The sequence below is a fragment of the Hylobates moloch genome, unplaced genomic scaffold, assembly GCF_009828535.3.
Source record: "Hylobates moloch isolate HMO894 unplaced genomic scaffold, HMol_V3 SCAFFOLD_10, whole genome shotgun sequence".
NCBI lineage: Eukaryota > Metazoa > Chordata > Mammalia > Primates > Hylobatidae > Hylobates > Hylobates moloch.
The window spans coordinates 93,541,394-93,555,396 of NW_026652285.1; the positions used below are offsets into that span (position 1 = coordinate 93,541,394).

The 14,003-nt window shown below is 40.0% G+C and overlaps 1 protein-coding gene across 1 annotated transcript in view; it reads right to left on the minus strand.

Annotated features, from left to right (window-relative positions):
• Positions 1 to 245: 245 nt before the first annotated feature.
• STOM (stomatin) overlaps positions 246 to 14,003 on the minus strand; it is a 31,965-nt gene continuing 18,207 nt past the window's right edge. Inside the window, exons 5-7 of the mRNA XM_032165027.2 lie at positions 10,583 to 10,786; positions 9,486 to 9,620; positions 246 to 2,595 (exon numbers count right to left, since the gene is read on the minus strand). Coding sequence (XP_032020918.1) covers positions 2,389 to 2,595; positions 9,486 to 9,620; positions 10,583 to 10,786 — 546 coding nt within the window. The 3' untranslated portion in view covers positions 246 to 2,388. The remainder of the gene's footprint in view (positions 2,596 to 9,485; positions 9,621 to 10,582; positions 10,787 to 14,003) is intronic.

The window sequence follows — 14,003 nt, forward strand, 5'->3', positions numbered from 1 at the left end:
TGGTGGAGGGTGTGTGTGGATCTCTAAACTCCCCAGGGAAAATGTGTGGGCCAGTGCACCAGAGGGTGCCTGGACCTGGGAGACAGCAGATGGCCCACAGCAGCCTGTCCCCTTCCCCTGGCCCACAAAGCACACGAAGAAGTCAACCAGCCAGCCCAGAACCGGAGGATCTAATGTACTACTTCCGAAAACGGAAATCCACATACATTCAACACAGGCCGAAACAGACTCTCACCCCAAAAATATTAGTGAAAGTGCATATACTTTATTATGTACATTGTTGGAAAGGGAGGCCACCTGGAAAAACTTCTGCACTGGCACTGTGTTCCTAGAGCTCCTTCTACACATCCCTCCCAAGTGATTTAATTTCAACCTATTGGACTATGAATTCACAAGGCAGAAAAGTCAAGGTCATTTGGTATCTGGAGACAGGAGAACTCAAGGAACAAAAAGCACTATTACTCTAAGTCTCAGAAAAGATTTTCAGTCAGGATATGGAGCCTCCTGGTCCTTAAGGGTGAGCCACTTCGCACAACAGATAAAACCATCATTTTAAAATTCAAAATGTAAGTGCAACTTGAGTTTAAGTTGCACTGCTCCATACCTCTAATAAACTCAGCTAGGAGCCAGGATACATGGTAGTTCAAGGCTTCCTAAAATAAGCTTGAAATTGGGGTACAGGAGAAGGGACATCCATTGGCTGGATGGACAGAGTGGTTGAGCTAAGGAGAGTTATAAAGGCTCATGCTGGGAAAGAAAGCTGTTATGCTTAGACCTCTCTAGGTGAACTCAGAGTCTCAAAGAGGAAAAGTTACAAATGTCACCCGCCAGCTTTCTGGCCAGTAAGCAGAATGCCAGGTTGCTCCGATTCATAGACATTTGCCAAACAGAAGATGTCTCCTAATATTATAGACTAAGAATTTGTTGTCCAGAGGAGCTGACCAGTTCCTCTTTCAGCATCAATATACATGACAGAAGAATGACTAGGTAAATTGAAAAAGATCTACATCTATATAGATATTGTAAGTTTGACAGTATCTGCCCAAGATCATTAGACATTATATAGTCAATATATTGTGAATTCCTTATACTATGTAATGAATGGGTTTATAATCAACATATTTCACAGTGTACCACAGTTAACAGCATGCAGATAGTAAAATATAATGGTTTCCTGAAGTTATCTCTTAAAAAAGTATTTTAGTCCTTAAGCTATTAGGACTATTAGTCCTTAAGCTATTCAAATGGATATATAACAATTGCATATAGAATGTAGAGAAAATTTTATTACAAAATTAAAACTGTTTAAAACCTGACATAGAAAATAGGCAACAGTGAGAAAAAAGCACTTTTGTGACAAATATTTAGCTGGTTTGAAAGACAGAACACAGAGGAATCATTTAGAAGGCTCAAATAAGTTAAAACATGGATGTATTTTTAAAATGACCACTATAGTAGTGAATTTAAAAGCCTTTGAAGGGTTAGAGTAATCTTTTTCATTAGTTTTGGCTATTTCCTCTAGTTCTGACAAGTATGGGCAAGAAAATGGCTACCTCAAGTAAGGATTATTCTGAAACATGGTCTGGATTTAGAAAATAAATGAACATTAGGGAAATTTCCTTAATGAAGACTCTCCAAGCCAGGTGTGGTAGCTCATGCCTGTAATCCCAGCACTTTGGGAGGCAGAGGTGGGTGGATCACCCGAGGTTAGGAGTTTGTGACTAGCCTGGCCAACATGGTGAAACCCCATCTCTACTAAAAAAAAAAAAAAAAAAATACAAAAATTAGCTGGGCATGGTGTCATGAGCCTGTAATCCCAGCTAGGGGGAGGCTGAGGCAGGAGAATCTCTTGAACCCGAGAGGTGGAGGTTGCAGTGAGCCGAGATCATGCCACTGCACTCCAGCCTGGGCAACGAGAGTGAAACTCCATCTCAAAAAAAAAAAAAAAAAAAAAGACTCTCTGGAGGTAAGGCACATGTGACCTAGAGAAGCTGGTTGTGGTGTAAGGTCATCACTTTCTGCAAAGCATTTATCCAGTCAGTGGTGTCAGGTGGCAGTTACAGCCCAGGTTCTTGCCTCTGGCCTGGGTGCTTAGGGGGTTCAGAATGAGTCAGTGGAAGTCAAAACAAGAGGGATCTAACCTACTGCATAATAATCTAAAAATACAAACTTTTAACTATTTTAAGACTAACAGATTACCTTATATAAATCACCAATCTCTTGGTATTTACAAGCTAACAATTCTTTCACCTATTCTTGTAACTGCTATACATTCTGGGAACACCACAATTGACATATGGAAAAGGAAAAGCCCTACCCTCTCTTTATGAGTTAAAGGCTAATTTGGTCCCCCACCTCATGCTTGGGAGGGTAGCGCTCATCTCTACACTAGCCTAGATGGCTATGTTTTGCCCCTATGATTCCTTGCAGCATATCTATGGGCAGAGGGAAGACAATTGTTGAATTTTTCTCAGCAGCAATGGTGGTCAGTGTCTGCAGGTACCGGAGCTGAAGGGCTGCAGGAGATTCAGTAATGACCATGGAGGCTTCTTTCAGAGCCCTGGATGCATTCATTTCTCCTTCGGCTGCAATAACCTATGGACGGTGAAAGGAGGGGTTGAACTGGAGAAAACCACATGGGGACACGCAGCACTCTTCAACCTGGGGTATGTATACCTCAGGTGGTCCACAAAACTTTCCAGGGTGTATGCCAGAATAGTTTCAAGGAAATCAATTTCTACATACTCAGTTTCCATATGCTTCTTTTTCTAAAACTGACTTGCCTGACTAGTGCCTGGATCAACACATTCTCTTTTACTATAGCCTTTCTCCCATTTTCCAGGGTAACAAACAAAGGGATAATTCAAAATACTGTGCAGGATTGAGAAAGTGAGTAATTTTAATGACTGCAGGCAAATCCTTTTGCAAGTCAGGAGGATTTCCAATTCTCTGATGAGTACCTTACTAAACTGAAAGCTGACAGGTCATTATAAATATTTTTTGATGAAAGACTGTGATATGATTTTTTTAGCACATAAATTCAAAGGGAGTGCTAAGAACTGTATGATACTACTTTAAACAAAACTTCCATTTCCATCTATTTATTTATGTAAATAAGGTTTCAAAGTCCTTATAGCTATAAAAATGAAAAATAAAAATAAAATTGATGCTGAATCCTGTCTCACTCTAGAATTAAACAACAGCCATCTATACATGTACGATTTAATTCTCATTCGTCTTATGAAGACAAGCATTTCTCGTAAAAATTGACTTCCGGTGCTGGGTGCAGTGGCTCACACCTGTAATCCCAAAACTTTGGGAGGCCAAGGCGGGCAGATCACTTGAGTTCAGGAGTTCGAGACCAGCCTGATCAACATGGCAAAACCCCCTCTCTACCAAAAGTACAAAAATTAGCTGGGCGTTGTGGCAAGCACCTGTAAACCCAGCTACTCGGGAGGCTGAGACAGGAGAATTGCTTGAACCTGGGAGGTTGCAGTGAGCCGAGATCATGCCACTGCACTCCAACTTGGGACAGAATGAGACTCTGTCTCCAAAAAAAAAAAAAAATTGACTTCTTATTTAGGAGAGATTCTGAAATGTTTGTAGAACCTTGTTTTTAGTTACAGGAAATTTTTAAAAATTAATTCTAACTTATGGACTAAATATGTTGCAGTATGTTAATAAAATAATTCATGACAAAATATATGTTAGGAAAAGAATCTGGGGGAAGTGAAGGTGCAATAAAAAACTTAGGTTTAAGAAGAAGAAAAAACAATATAAAGCTCCTGACAAGAGTTTACTTACATATTTTTAATGGATAACTAAATCATTATTATTTCTCATTGGGTGCATTTAAAAGAATGATGTTAACAGTTTTATTTTAAAATGTCAATATTTACAACATGCCAGGAATTATATTCTTGGCAAGTACATAAATTCAAGATGAAAATTTTTACATGCCAATTTAAAATGTTTGACGGGCTTTATAGTTTTTCTAAATTCTGTAAGGGGTTTCACAGACAAAAAAGTCTGAAGATCACTCGAGTAGTGGACAGAACAGGAGCTCTGGAGTCAAATGGACTTGAGTTCAAATCCCAAATCTAACATTTACCAGCCGAACGTCCTCAGAGAGGTTACTGAACATCCTGAACCTCAGTTTCCCATTCTTAAAGCAGACTAACATGTACTTCAGAGGACCACTTGCGAGGAAGACAGAGAAAGTATATAAAGTGTTAAATGAATAAAGGGGGCTATTATAGAGGAACAGCAAGTGACAAGACCTGATTTTTGGGTCCAACTATGCTTTAATGCACAAAAGATTCAAGGTAGTTACTTTAATTCATAATCCTAGAAGAAGGAAAGGTATTAAGATACCATAATTATCAAGATTAAAAGTACAATTTCTCCAGGTTATTATCCTCACTTGAATCTTGAAAAATTAGTGGTCCATAATACACCATGAATATCAGAATTGGAGGTGATGGTCTTATGCCCAGTGAAATTTCATTCACTTACACAGCAAAATTTGGGGGCCTTCTAGGTGTTAATAAGCCCTGTGTAGGAGAAGCTAGGGATAGAGTGGAATCCCTAGCCTTCTTCAGCTCCTGGTCAGGTAGGGAAGGCAGACATGGAAGTAGATCATTTCATTCTAGTGTGATAAATGCTGACAGACATATGTACAAGGCACAGTGCTAGCACACAGAAGAAAGCAACTTTTCCAGAGGGTGACATGGTGAGGTTATAGAAGTTGAATATTAAATGATAAAATGTTTGCTGTTTAGAAAAAGATGAGGAAGAATATTTTGGGCAGAACACATGAAATGGTACTGAGGTATAAAAATGGTATATTCCAGAAAACTGTCAATGGCTGAATACTATGGCAGGAAGAGGGGAAAGGTGGGGGATGAATGGGGCCGCGTTCTGAAGGGCAGTGAGGGCCAGGGTGTTTGGTCTTCATTCTGTAGGCAATGGGAAGCTGCGGAATGATTTTAAGCAGGTAAGTAACCTCCATCAGATCTAGTTTGAAAAAACTCTCCGACGAATGTCTGAGGTTACAAGAGAAGGCAGTGAAAGCTGCTAGTGGAACTGCTTTAGAGTGGCTGGTGCAACTCACAGGTGGTGGGAACAGAGAATGAAATGGTTTGGGGAGCTATTCTCCCTCCCCGAAGGAGGGCAAATCAATGGAATTTGGAGACTAGGTAGGAGGAGGAAAGGCGGACACAGGCTGAGACCCAGGTTTCCAGGCTTTGGTTGCATAGGTTAGTGCCATTAATGGAGATAGGATACAGAATATGGTACTCACTGAGAGAAAGGATCTAGTTTACAGGATAAAAACCTTAAATTTATCAAAGCCACCCATCATGTCCTGCCTAGGTCTGTGAGAAGGGACAACTGCCAGCTCTGCTCAAAGAAAACCACAGAACTGTATTCCCAGGTAGACACTACAGAGAATACCTCAGAAATCCCCTGCTATGAGAGCAGCAGGCTCTCATTTTTTCCATATCCTCTCAGATGTCCAATTAGGCACTTTTTTCTTTGGACATGGACCAACTGAAAAGATATCTCATTTCCCACCACTAATCAATACACAATCGCTTGGTTGAGAAGCCAGACCCACTGGGCTGGACACACATTTTGTTCATAGAAAAGCCACACTGAGCGAGCTGCCAAAGATGTAAACGACACCACGGCTTTGTCTAAATATAGGCCAAGTACACTCCATTGATAGGACCTTAGAGAGCAAAGCAAGCTATTTGTGGGTGTGCACGGTTTTTGTCGAATGTGCAGTAATCTCATAGCAATCAACATTTTATATTTATAGAACATCATTTTAAAGTCTGGCATTTTCACGTATGTGAAATTGGTGCTACCTATCCCTTCTGTAGACCAGGTGGTCTGGGCTGAGGAAAAGGCAGAGAAAGGTGGTCTGTATTTCTGCACTCCACCCTCTCGATTAATAGACTTCTACACCCAGAAACATGAGCCCAAAAGCATGTGCCAGGTGTTTTTCTAAGAGTTATGAAAAGGAAATAAAAGCTGATGCAAACATAAAAGATACTACATTTCAGGCCACTAAGAGCTGGTCTAAACACTTTAAAAACCAAACCTAACATACAGAGAAACACAGGGGAGAATCTGTCCTCTTCTGTGACTGGCTTCTTTCACTCAAATTATGTGTGTGAGCACTTACATTCATTCTCTTTGCTATGTAGTATGCCTATGTGTGAATAAACCAGACTTCATTCATTCAGCTAGGAATGGACATTTGGGTATTCTACAGTTTGGGTCAATGTGCTGCTGTGAACATTCTATACGTGCCTTTTGGTAAACATATGAGTGCATTTCTGTTAGATTCATACTTAGGAGTTGGAGCTGCTGGCTCATAGGGTATACAAATATTCAGTTTGAATAGACATTGCCAGACTGTTTTCCAAAGTGGTTGTATTAAGTTACACTGCCACCAGCAGAATATGAGAGTTCTAGTTCCTCTCTCACCCACACTTGGTTCTTTTCCGTTCTTTTCAGGCCATTCTGATAGCTGCCTAGTGTGACATCTGCTTATAATGTGAATTTGCATTTTCCAGATGGCTAATTAGCCTAAGGAATTTTTCTATAAAGTCTCTTAATCTTTAGATTATTCCACTCTATCTCACCTTTCCTGTGCAATTTATTTGTTGAAGAAACTGTGACCCCCCCTATTTTCCATGAGAATTTCAATACAATAAGCCTATGGTTGTTGCAGGGTTACTGTATTTTACAGAAAGGCTAGGCTCATTGTGATTCTGTGTGTGAACTCCAAGACAGTCGCTGCCCAGGTTCATGAGACTGCTTCTAGACTAACCCTACAGCCCCGTCCAAGTGGGAGCATGGCAATTCAGAATTCTAAGCGGTGTCTTCTATCTTTTCTTACTGTTATAAAGGGAAGATAGAAATTTTCTTTCCAAACTCTTAAGAATGCTATGGAAGAGGCTCATCCTGGGAAGTCAGTCCTACAGGAGGCAGTGAGGAGCAGAGGGGAATTCTTATTTCCACTGCCACTAATCAGCTGTGCAACCTTGTGGATGTCACTTAACTTTTCAGGGCTTCAATTTTCCCTTTGAATAGTGTGATGGCAAACAAGTTTCATTTTTTTTAAGTTTTTATTATTTATTTAATTATTTTTTTATTTTTATTTTTATTTTTTTTGAGACGGAGTCTCGCTCTGTCGCCCAGGCTGGAGTGCGGTGGCGTGATCTCGGCTCACTGCAAGCTCCGCCTCCCAGGTTCACGCCATTCTCCTGCCTCAGCCTCTCCGAGTAGCTGGGACTACAGGCGCCCGCCACCGCGCCCGGCTAATTTGTTTATATTTTTAGTAGAGACGGGGTTTCACCGTGGTCTCGATCTCCTGACCTCATGTTCCACCCGCCTCGGCCTCCCAGAGTGCTGGGATTACAAGCGTGAGCCACCGCGCCCGGCCTATTTATTTAATTTTTTTGAGAAGACGTCTTGCTCTGTCGCCTGGGCTGAAGTACAGTGGCGCAATCTCAGCTCACCACAACCTCCACCTCCAGGGTTCAAGCAATTCTCCTGTCTCAGCCTCCCCAGTAGCTGGGATTACAGGCGCCTACCACCACGCCGGGCTATTCTTTGTATTTTTAGTAAAGATGGGGTTTCACCATGTTGGCCAGGCTGGTCTTGAACTCCTCACCTCAGGTGATCCACCCACCTCAGCCTCCCAAAGCGCTGGGATTACAGAGGTGAGCCACTGCGCTTGGCCTCAAGTTTTGTTTTTTAGAGCTAACTCTAAGCAGTTGAGGGTTGTTACCTGGAGTGCTATAGAAGGGTTCTGAGGCCAAGTCTAAGCTCAGTGGAAAACAGTGCTGTGGTTAATTACTAGTATGGGAATAGTAGGATGGAGTGGTAGCATCTGGGCTAGGTATTTGCCACCTATGGAAGATAATCTCTAAGGATCCTTTGGGCTCTGACATTCTACATAGTATATGTATGGTATATTCTATTATTCAATCTGGTATGGAAATGAGGCTTTTGGCTAATAACATATTCTAGTTAAAAGCAATTCCTAATTTTCAAAATAAGTAGATGACAGGCACATTTAATAACATCATAAACATAACTTAATCTTCTAAATGTAATGGTTTTGAAAGAAGGCACTTGAGGGTTCTGCAGTACTATCAGGTTATCATCACAAAGCAACAATGATCATATTAGGCAAACCTAAAAATTCTGGTTAATACACAATTCTGAAGTCGCATGCCCAATGAGCTACTATCCTATTTAATGCTGGCTAAGAAATTATACTGACCAGTTTGTGGCTTAAAGGGCATCCTAAGAAAAGAACAGGGTTCTGTGGTCAGCCAGTTACCACCAGCTACTACTATTTTCTAACAACAACAAATTGGTTTGCTCCTTGTGTCTTGGGAGATTTGTCAAGTCCACAGCAACTCCTCCTATGAAAACTGCTCCTCTTCTTCAACCCATTCACAGGCATAGGGCTGTGGAACCATATTATTATGCTATCTTTGCACTTTGACCAAAGTTGGACCAAAAAGAATCTCTCTTCTGTGAATGTGGAATTAGGGCTGGTCTGTGTTCTTTAGTGTTCACCTGGCAGACATGTAAACCTGGGAGATAGGCATTCTCCACCACAAGCTATCTACAGTGAGACGTGGCACAGGAAAGGGAATGACTAGTTCCCTGGACTGCCTTCTGGTTCCTATTTTGGTGAGACTTGCCCCTACTTCCTACCCTTGGGTTTGGTGAGATATCCCTGAACTTTTACATATTATCATCTTTAAAGATACTCTTTTCTAGGTTAGGTTAACAAATATTTCCTCAGTGCCTCCCAGAGGGGACATGCCACCCATGCAGGCTTAAGACATAGGCAGATGATGATGAAAAGAAGGAAGAAAAAAGGCAGATGTCAAAGTAAGAGAATATAAACAAGAGGAAAAGAGAGAATGAGGAATAGGAAACAGTAAAAGGGAAAAAGCCTGAGAAAAGAAAAAGAACAAAAAAGAAGCCAAAAATAAGTAAGAGATGGGTGGTATGGATGGAATGATGACCCACTTGCTCCGAAGTTGGAACTGTTAATTTGACCTTAATATTGAATTGGGAGAATAAAGTATGGTATACACAGTCATAAAAGAATGAGGTAACTCTATATGTACTGATATGCCCATAGATATTAATATTAAATGAAAAAAGCAGAGCACAGAACAACATGTGCAGTATAACCCTACTTTTGTAAAACAAACAAGCCAGTAATCCAAAAGCCTGGTCAAATAAAATCCAAATACACTCAACTGTTAAGAGTGGTGACCTCTGGGGGAATATGATTTGAAGTTACGGGGAGGGCTTTCACTTCTACTAACTTTACCACTTCAAGATTATTTCAATTTTTTACAGCAAGCATGTTTTACTTTTTTTATAATTATTAATAAAAGAGAAAACTCAGTAAGAAAAACAAGTTTAAAAAAAAATGTTACCTTGGCGCGGGCCTCACGGGACGCTTCTGCTTCTGCAGCCATAGCTCTCTGGAGCTGCACAGGTAGTTTCACATCCTTAATTTCCACACGCTCCACCTTTATTCCCCAGGCATCAGTGGCATCATCCAGAGTAGACTGTTAGGAAGAGAGAAGGCAAGCTAAATCTGCTCAGCCCAGCCCAGATGCTGACAGAGGCTGTATTCATTGGGATTTGGAGATAAGGTGCTGGGGAGAGTTGTGGAGAGACAGTTACTCCATGGTGGAAGGAATGGTGATGCAGGGGCTGGCTCACTGATCCTGATTCTGTTGCTAACAAGCTAATGCAGGGGTTAGCAGCTTCTTCTAAAAGGGCCATATAGTAATTGTTTGTTTGTAGTCTCTGTCTCAACTATTTAACCCAGCTGTTGTAGTCAAAAGCAGCCATGGATAATATATAAATAAATGGCTATGGCTATACTCCAGTCAAACTTTACTTACAAAAACTACAGCCTGTAGGCTACAGTTTGCCAACTCCTGAGCTAATGTGACTCTGTGTAAGCCATATTACTCCTCTGTGCTTCAACTTCCTCCCTTTAGAATGTCAGGAATGAAACCACACAATCTATTTCATAGGTTGTTGTGGATATCAAATACGATCATAGATTTTACCTATGATGAAGTCTATACAAATAATAAGAATCCAGAGTTATAGCACTTTATCTTTTTTGAATAAGCTATGCTTAACTGAATATCCGTTACTCAAGAAAGACTGGAAAGCACAACAGTTATAATTCATGGGACTCACACACAGAATAAAGCTTTAGGAATACCTACACTATCTTGTAGAATAGCCTCTGTTCTAAACAAAAAGGTTATTACTGATTCTGGAAAAAAATACACACTGAAGAAAATTTTTTAAAAATGTATGCAGTAGTGTTATTAATTCATGAACTGCTAATGTGAAAAATGTCCCCTCCTGCCAAATTTTAAAAATTTTACTATGAAGAAAAAAAAAGGCCACAGACCCCCACAACTTAATAAAAGGTTCTCAAACAACCATTGACTCTTTGCTTCATTTTTCAGCTTCTGGGGGGTAACAGCATCGATGCACTCCCCACCTGCATGTTGTGTGCAATTTCTTCTCTGTCAGAGAGGATCTGAGAAAGGTTCTTGGTGCCCAGAACATTCCTCAGAGTAGTTTGTGCCAAAAGACGGGTCGCTGAGTCAGCATTGGTGATATTTGCCACAGCCAGGGTTGCATTCTGAACACGGTAATAGACCACACCATCCACGCTAATTGTCACTGAATCCTTTGTGAGGATCTACAAGATGAAGGAAGCAATTTTACATCTGTCAATGACTTTTTTTTTAACATAACTGTAAGGAATGTTATTCTACAGAGTATCTTATAACACTAGCTGATTTTCTTTAGTAAGGCATCAGAAAGTTAATTATATCTTTTAAGATTTAATAAAATAAATTATTCAGGTCCATTAATTCATTCAATCATACAAATAATATCGAGGTATCACTCAACAGCAGGCACTGTACTACGTACCAGGGATTAAGGTAGGAAAAAACTTGGTTCCTACTTTGAAGGAGGTTAGGGAATCAAAGGAAGCTCTTAGGGGCAGCTGTGGGTGGCAGGGGTGATACCTGAATTGAATCTTGAAGAAAGGAATACAATTTTTCTGAGGGTGTTGGGTGGAGTGGAAGAATATTCAAGAGAGAGGCACTAGAGAGTCAAGGTTTGATAAACTACAAGTTGCACAGTATTACTGGAACAAAAAGTGCATGGGGAATGTTTTTAAAGGGCAAGGTCAGCATAAAAACATATTTTACAGCATGTTACATAAAAATGCTAAACATGACATATTTTTGTTTTAAGCTAAGAAGTTATCTGAGTGAGAGGCTCCAGGAAAACAGTTACATCAATCACTTAAAACTCACTGGGACTCAGTTTTCTCATTTGTAAAGTAGAGATTAATAATAGTACCTACTTTGCATTCTTGCTAGAATTAATGTGTTAAATACATTCAAGTGCTCAGAAAAGTTCCTGGTACATAAGAGCTGTCTTATTATTTCATCTTGGATAATGGTGGTAACTTTACTGAATAAAACATTGACTTGATTAACTGTAATAAGTTAATTTAGACAATAATAAACAAGCCAGCTGGGCATGATGGCATACACCTGTAGTTCCAGCCACTCAGGAGGCTGAGGCAGAAAGATTGCTCCAGCCTGGGAATTCCAGCCTCTCTCACTCACAACATCAGGCTGGCACCTTTCTACTGATCATTTAAATGTCCTTCTCTCTGTGAAACTTTCTTGACTTACTTGGCAGAGTTAAGCACTCTTCCCTTGCACATCCACTGCACCTTACTGTAGTGACATTATTTATCCGCATTTCTACTTCTCTCTTAGACTATGAATTTCTTAAGGGCAATTCTTTGTAACTCTAACACTGGCAGAGTGCTTGAAACATAGTGGGTAGTCAATAAATGAGAGATGAACTGAACTGAAATGTGGTCCTGAGAACAGTGACTGATGAGGAACACAGGAGTGAGAGTTAGGAGACCTGAACTGAGTCCCAGCTCTGCCTTAGGTCCCTGGATGGTCTCTAGCAAGGCTTTTAACCCATTTGACCAACAGATTCTTCATTTGTGAGATTGCGCTAATAATACTGCCTAATTCTATCCAAATTTCTGTGAAGATCAAATAAGAACATACTTGTGAATGAAGCCCTTTTGAAAGAGTAAACAGCTATGAAAATGGAAGGTAATAACAACAATGTTGTTACATGGCTGTTTAGCCCTGCCAGACATCAAAGCAGTGATCCTTTTTTAGTAATCTCAAAATACTTCTAACATGGAAGAGAAGTGGAGGATTTATAAATAAATGTACAGTGTATTACCATCTTGTATGAAAAATAATTATTTCCCATGACATGATGGGAAAATGTGTGTCATTCCCAAATTCTTGCCACTTTGACTTTGCCACAGCTTCTTTCTAAAGCTACAGCTTCTCTGCCTACTGTTTATCATAGGCAAGTTCCCTTCACAGAAACTTCACAGGGGATCAGAAAAAGGATTGCTGCCAAGTTCTAATCTGCTTTGCATTCAGCAGCTTGCAGAAGAGGAGAGAGCCACTGGAAAGCAGAAGCTTAAACAGCAACTCTGCCAGATGTCTGTAATGTTTATAGTGGAAAATGCCAGAATGTCCAGCTACCCTGAAAGGGGCTCCTTCTGAGACTCAATCTTCCTTAGACGATGGGAAAACATACAGAGAATACAGTGAAACTCTCATTCTTGTTCTTATGAGTAAAATGTGGGCAAAATGATTTCTGGCATCACTAACTTTGGGTGGATTATAAAGTCTGACCCCACCCACTTCTTGGATCAGTACCAACAAGGAAGTTCCTAAGCTGGTTTCTGGTATTTGTGACATGAGAAGGCAACATGGCCAGGCTCCATCACCATGCTGAGTATCTGGCCTTTGGCCAGGAAACACTGACAGCATTCTTCTGTCCTTCCCCCTTCATGATGTTTTTAGGTTTTCTGTATGCAACTGTTATCAAGCCTCCTAAAGACATGGTTCCCAGGATGGCCATCACTTTTTTGGGGGCTATAAGGGAGCTCATGTACCATGCATTTAGCATGGAGCTGTGGAAAAAACAGCACTACACAAGGAATCCAAAGAGCTCAATTTTAGTCTTGGCTCTGCCACTGTAATTTGGAGGAATTCCTTTGTTTCACTGCAACTATATACTTTCTAGGGATTCTGCCGTGAGTTTCATCTATGATAGTATTTGTGAAATAGTTTGAAAAGGCACAAAATAATCACTAGTATAAAATATTATGTTTTATCTAAAATGCCCAACAAGCAGTTTCTAATTCTTTGGTGTCTAACCAATTTATCTAGAATAAAACCTTCAGAAAAAAAAAATGTACTAATAGGGTTTTCTATCAGAAACCCATAGAAGAGAAATGTGGTAGTAAAAATGGTGATAGTAATAACAATGATGATATTATTATACTTACATTAGCATTACACTATGTTTTGTAATAATCATCCCTCGGTATCTGTGGGAGACTGATTCTAGGACCCCCAGAGGATACCAAAATCCAAGGATGTTCAAGTCTCTTATATACAGCGGCACGATATTTGCATATAACTTATGCACATCCTCCTTTGTACATTAAATCCTTTCTAGAGTACTTATAATACTTAACACAATGTAAATACTATGTAAATAGTTGCTATACTATACTATTTTTAAAAATTTGTATTATTGTATCATTGTCTATTGCTTTTTTCCCCAAATATTTTTGATCCATGGAGCCAACTGTATAATCTATGTACATTTTCCTGTGCACTTTAAATCATCTCTAGATTACTTCTATTATCCAATACAATACCTACACATCACTTTATTCATGTGGATTCAATGCCATGCTTGATGCATGGCAAATTCAAGTTTTGCTTCTTGGAACTTTGTGGAGTTTTTTCCTAATATTTTCAGTCTGTAGTTGGCTGAAT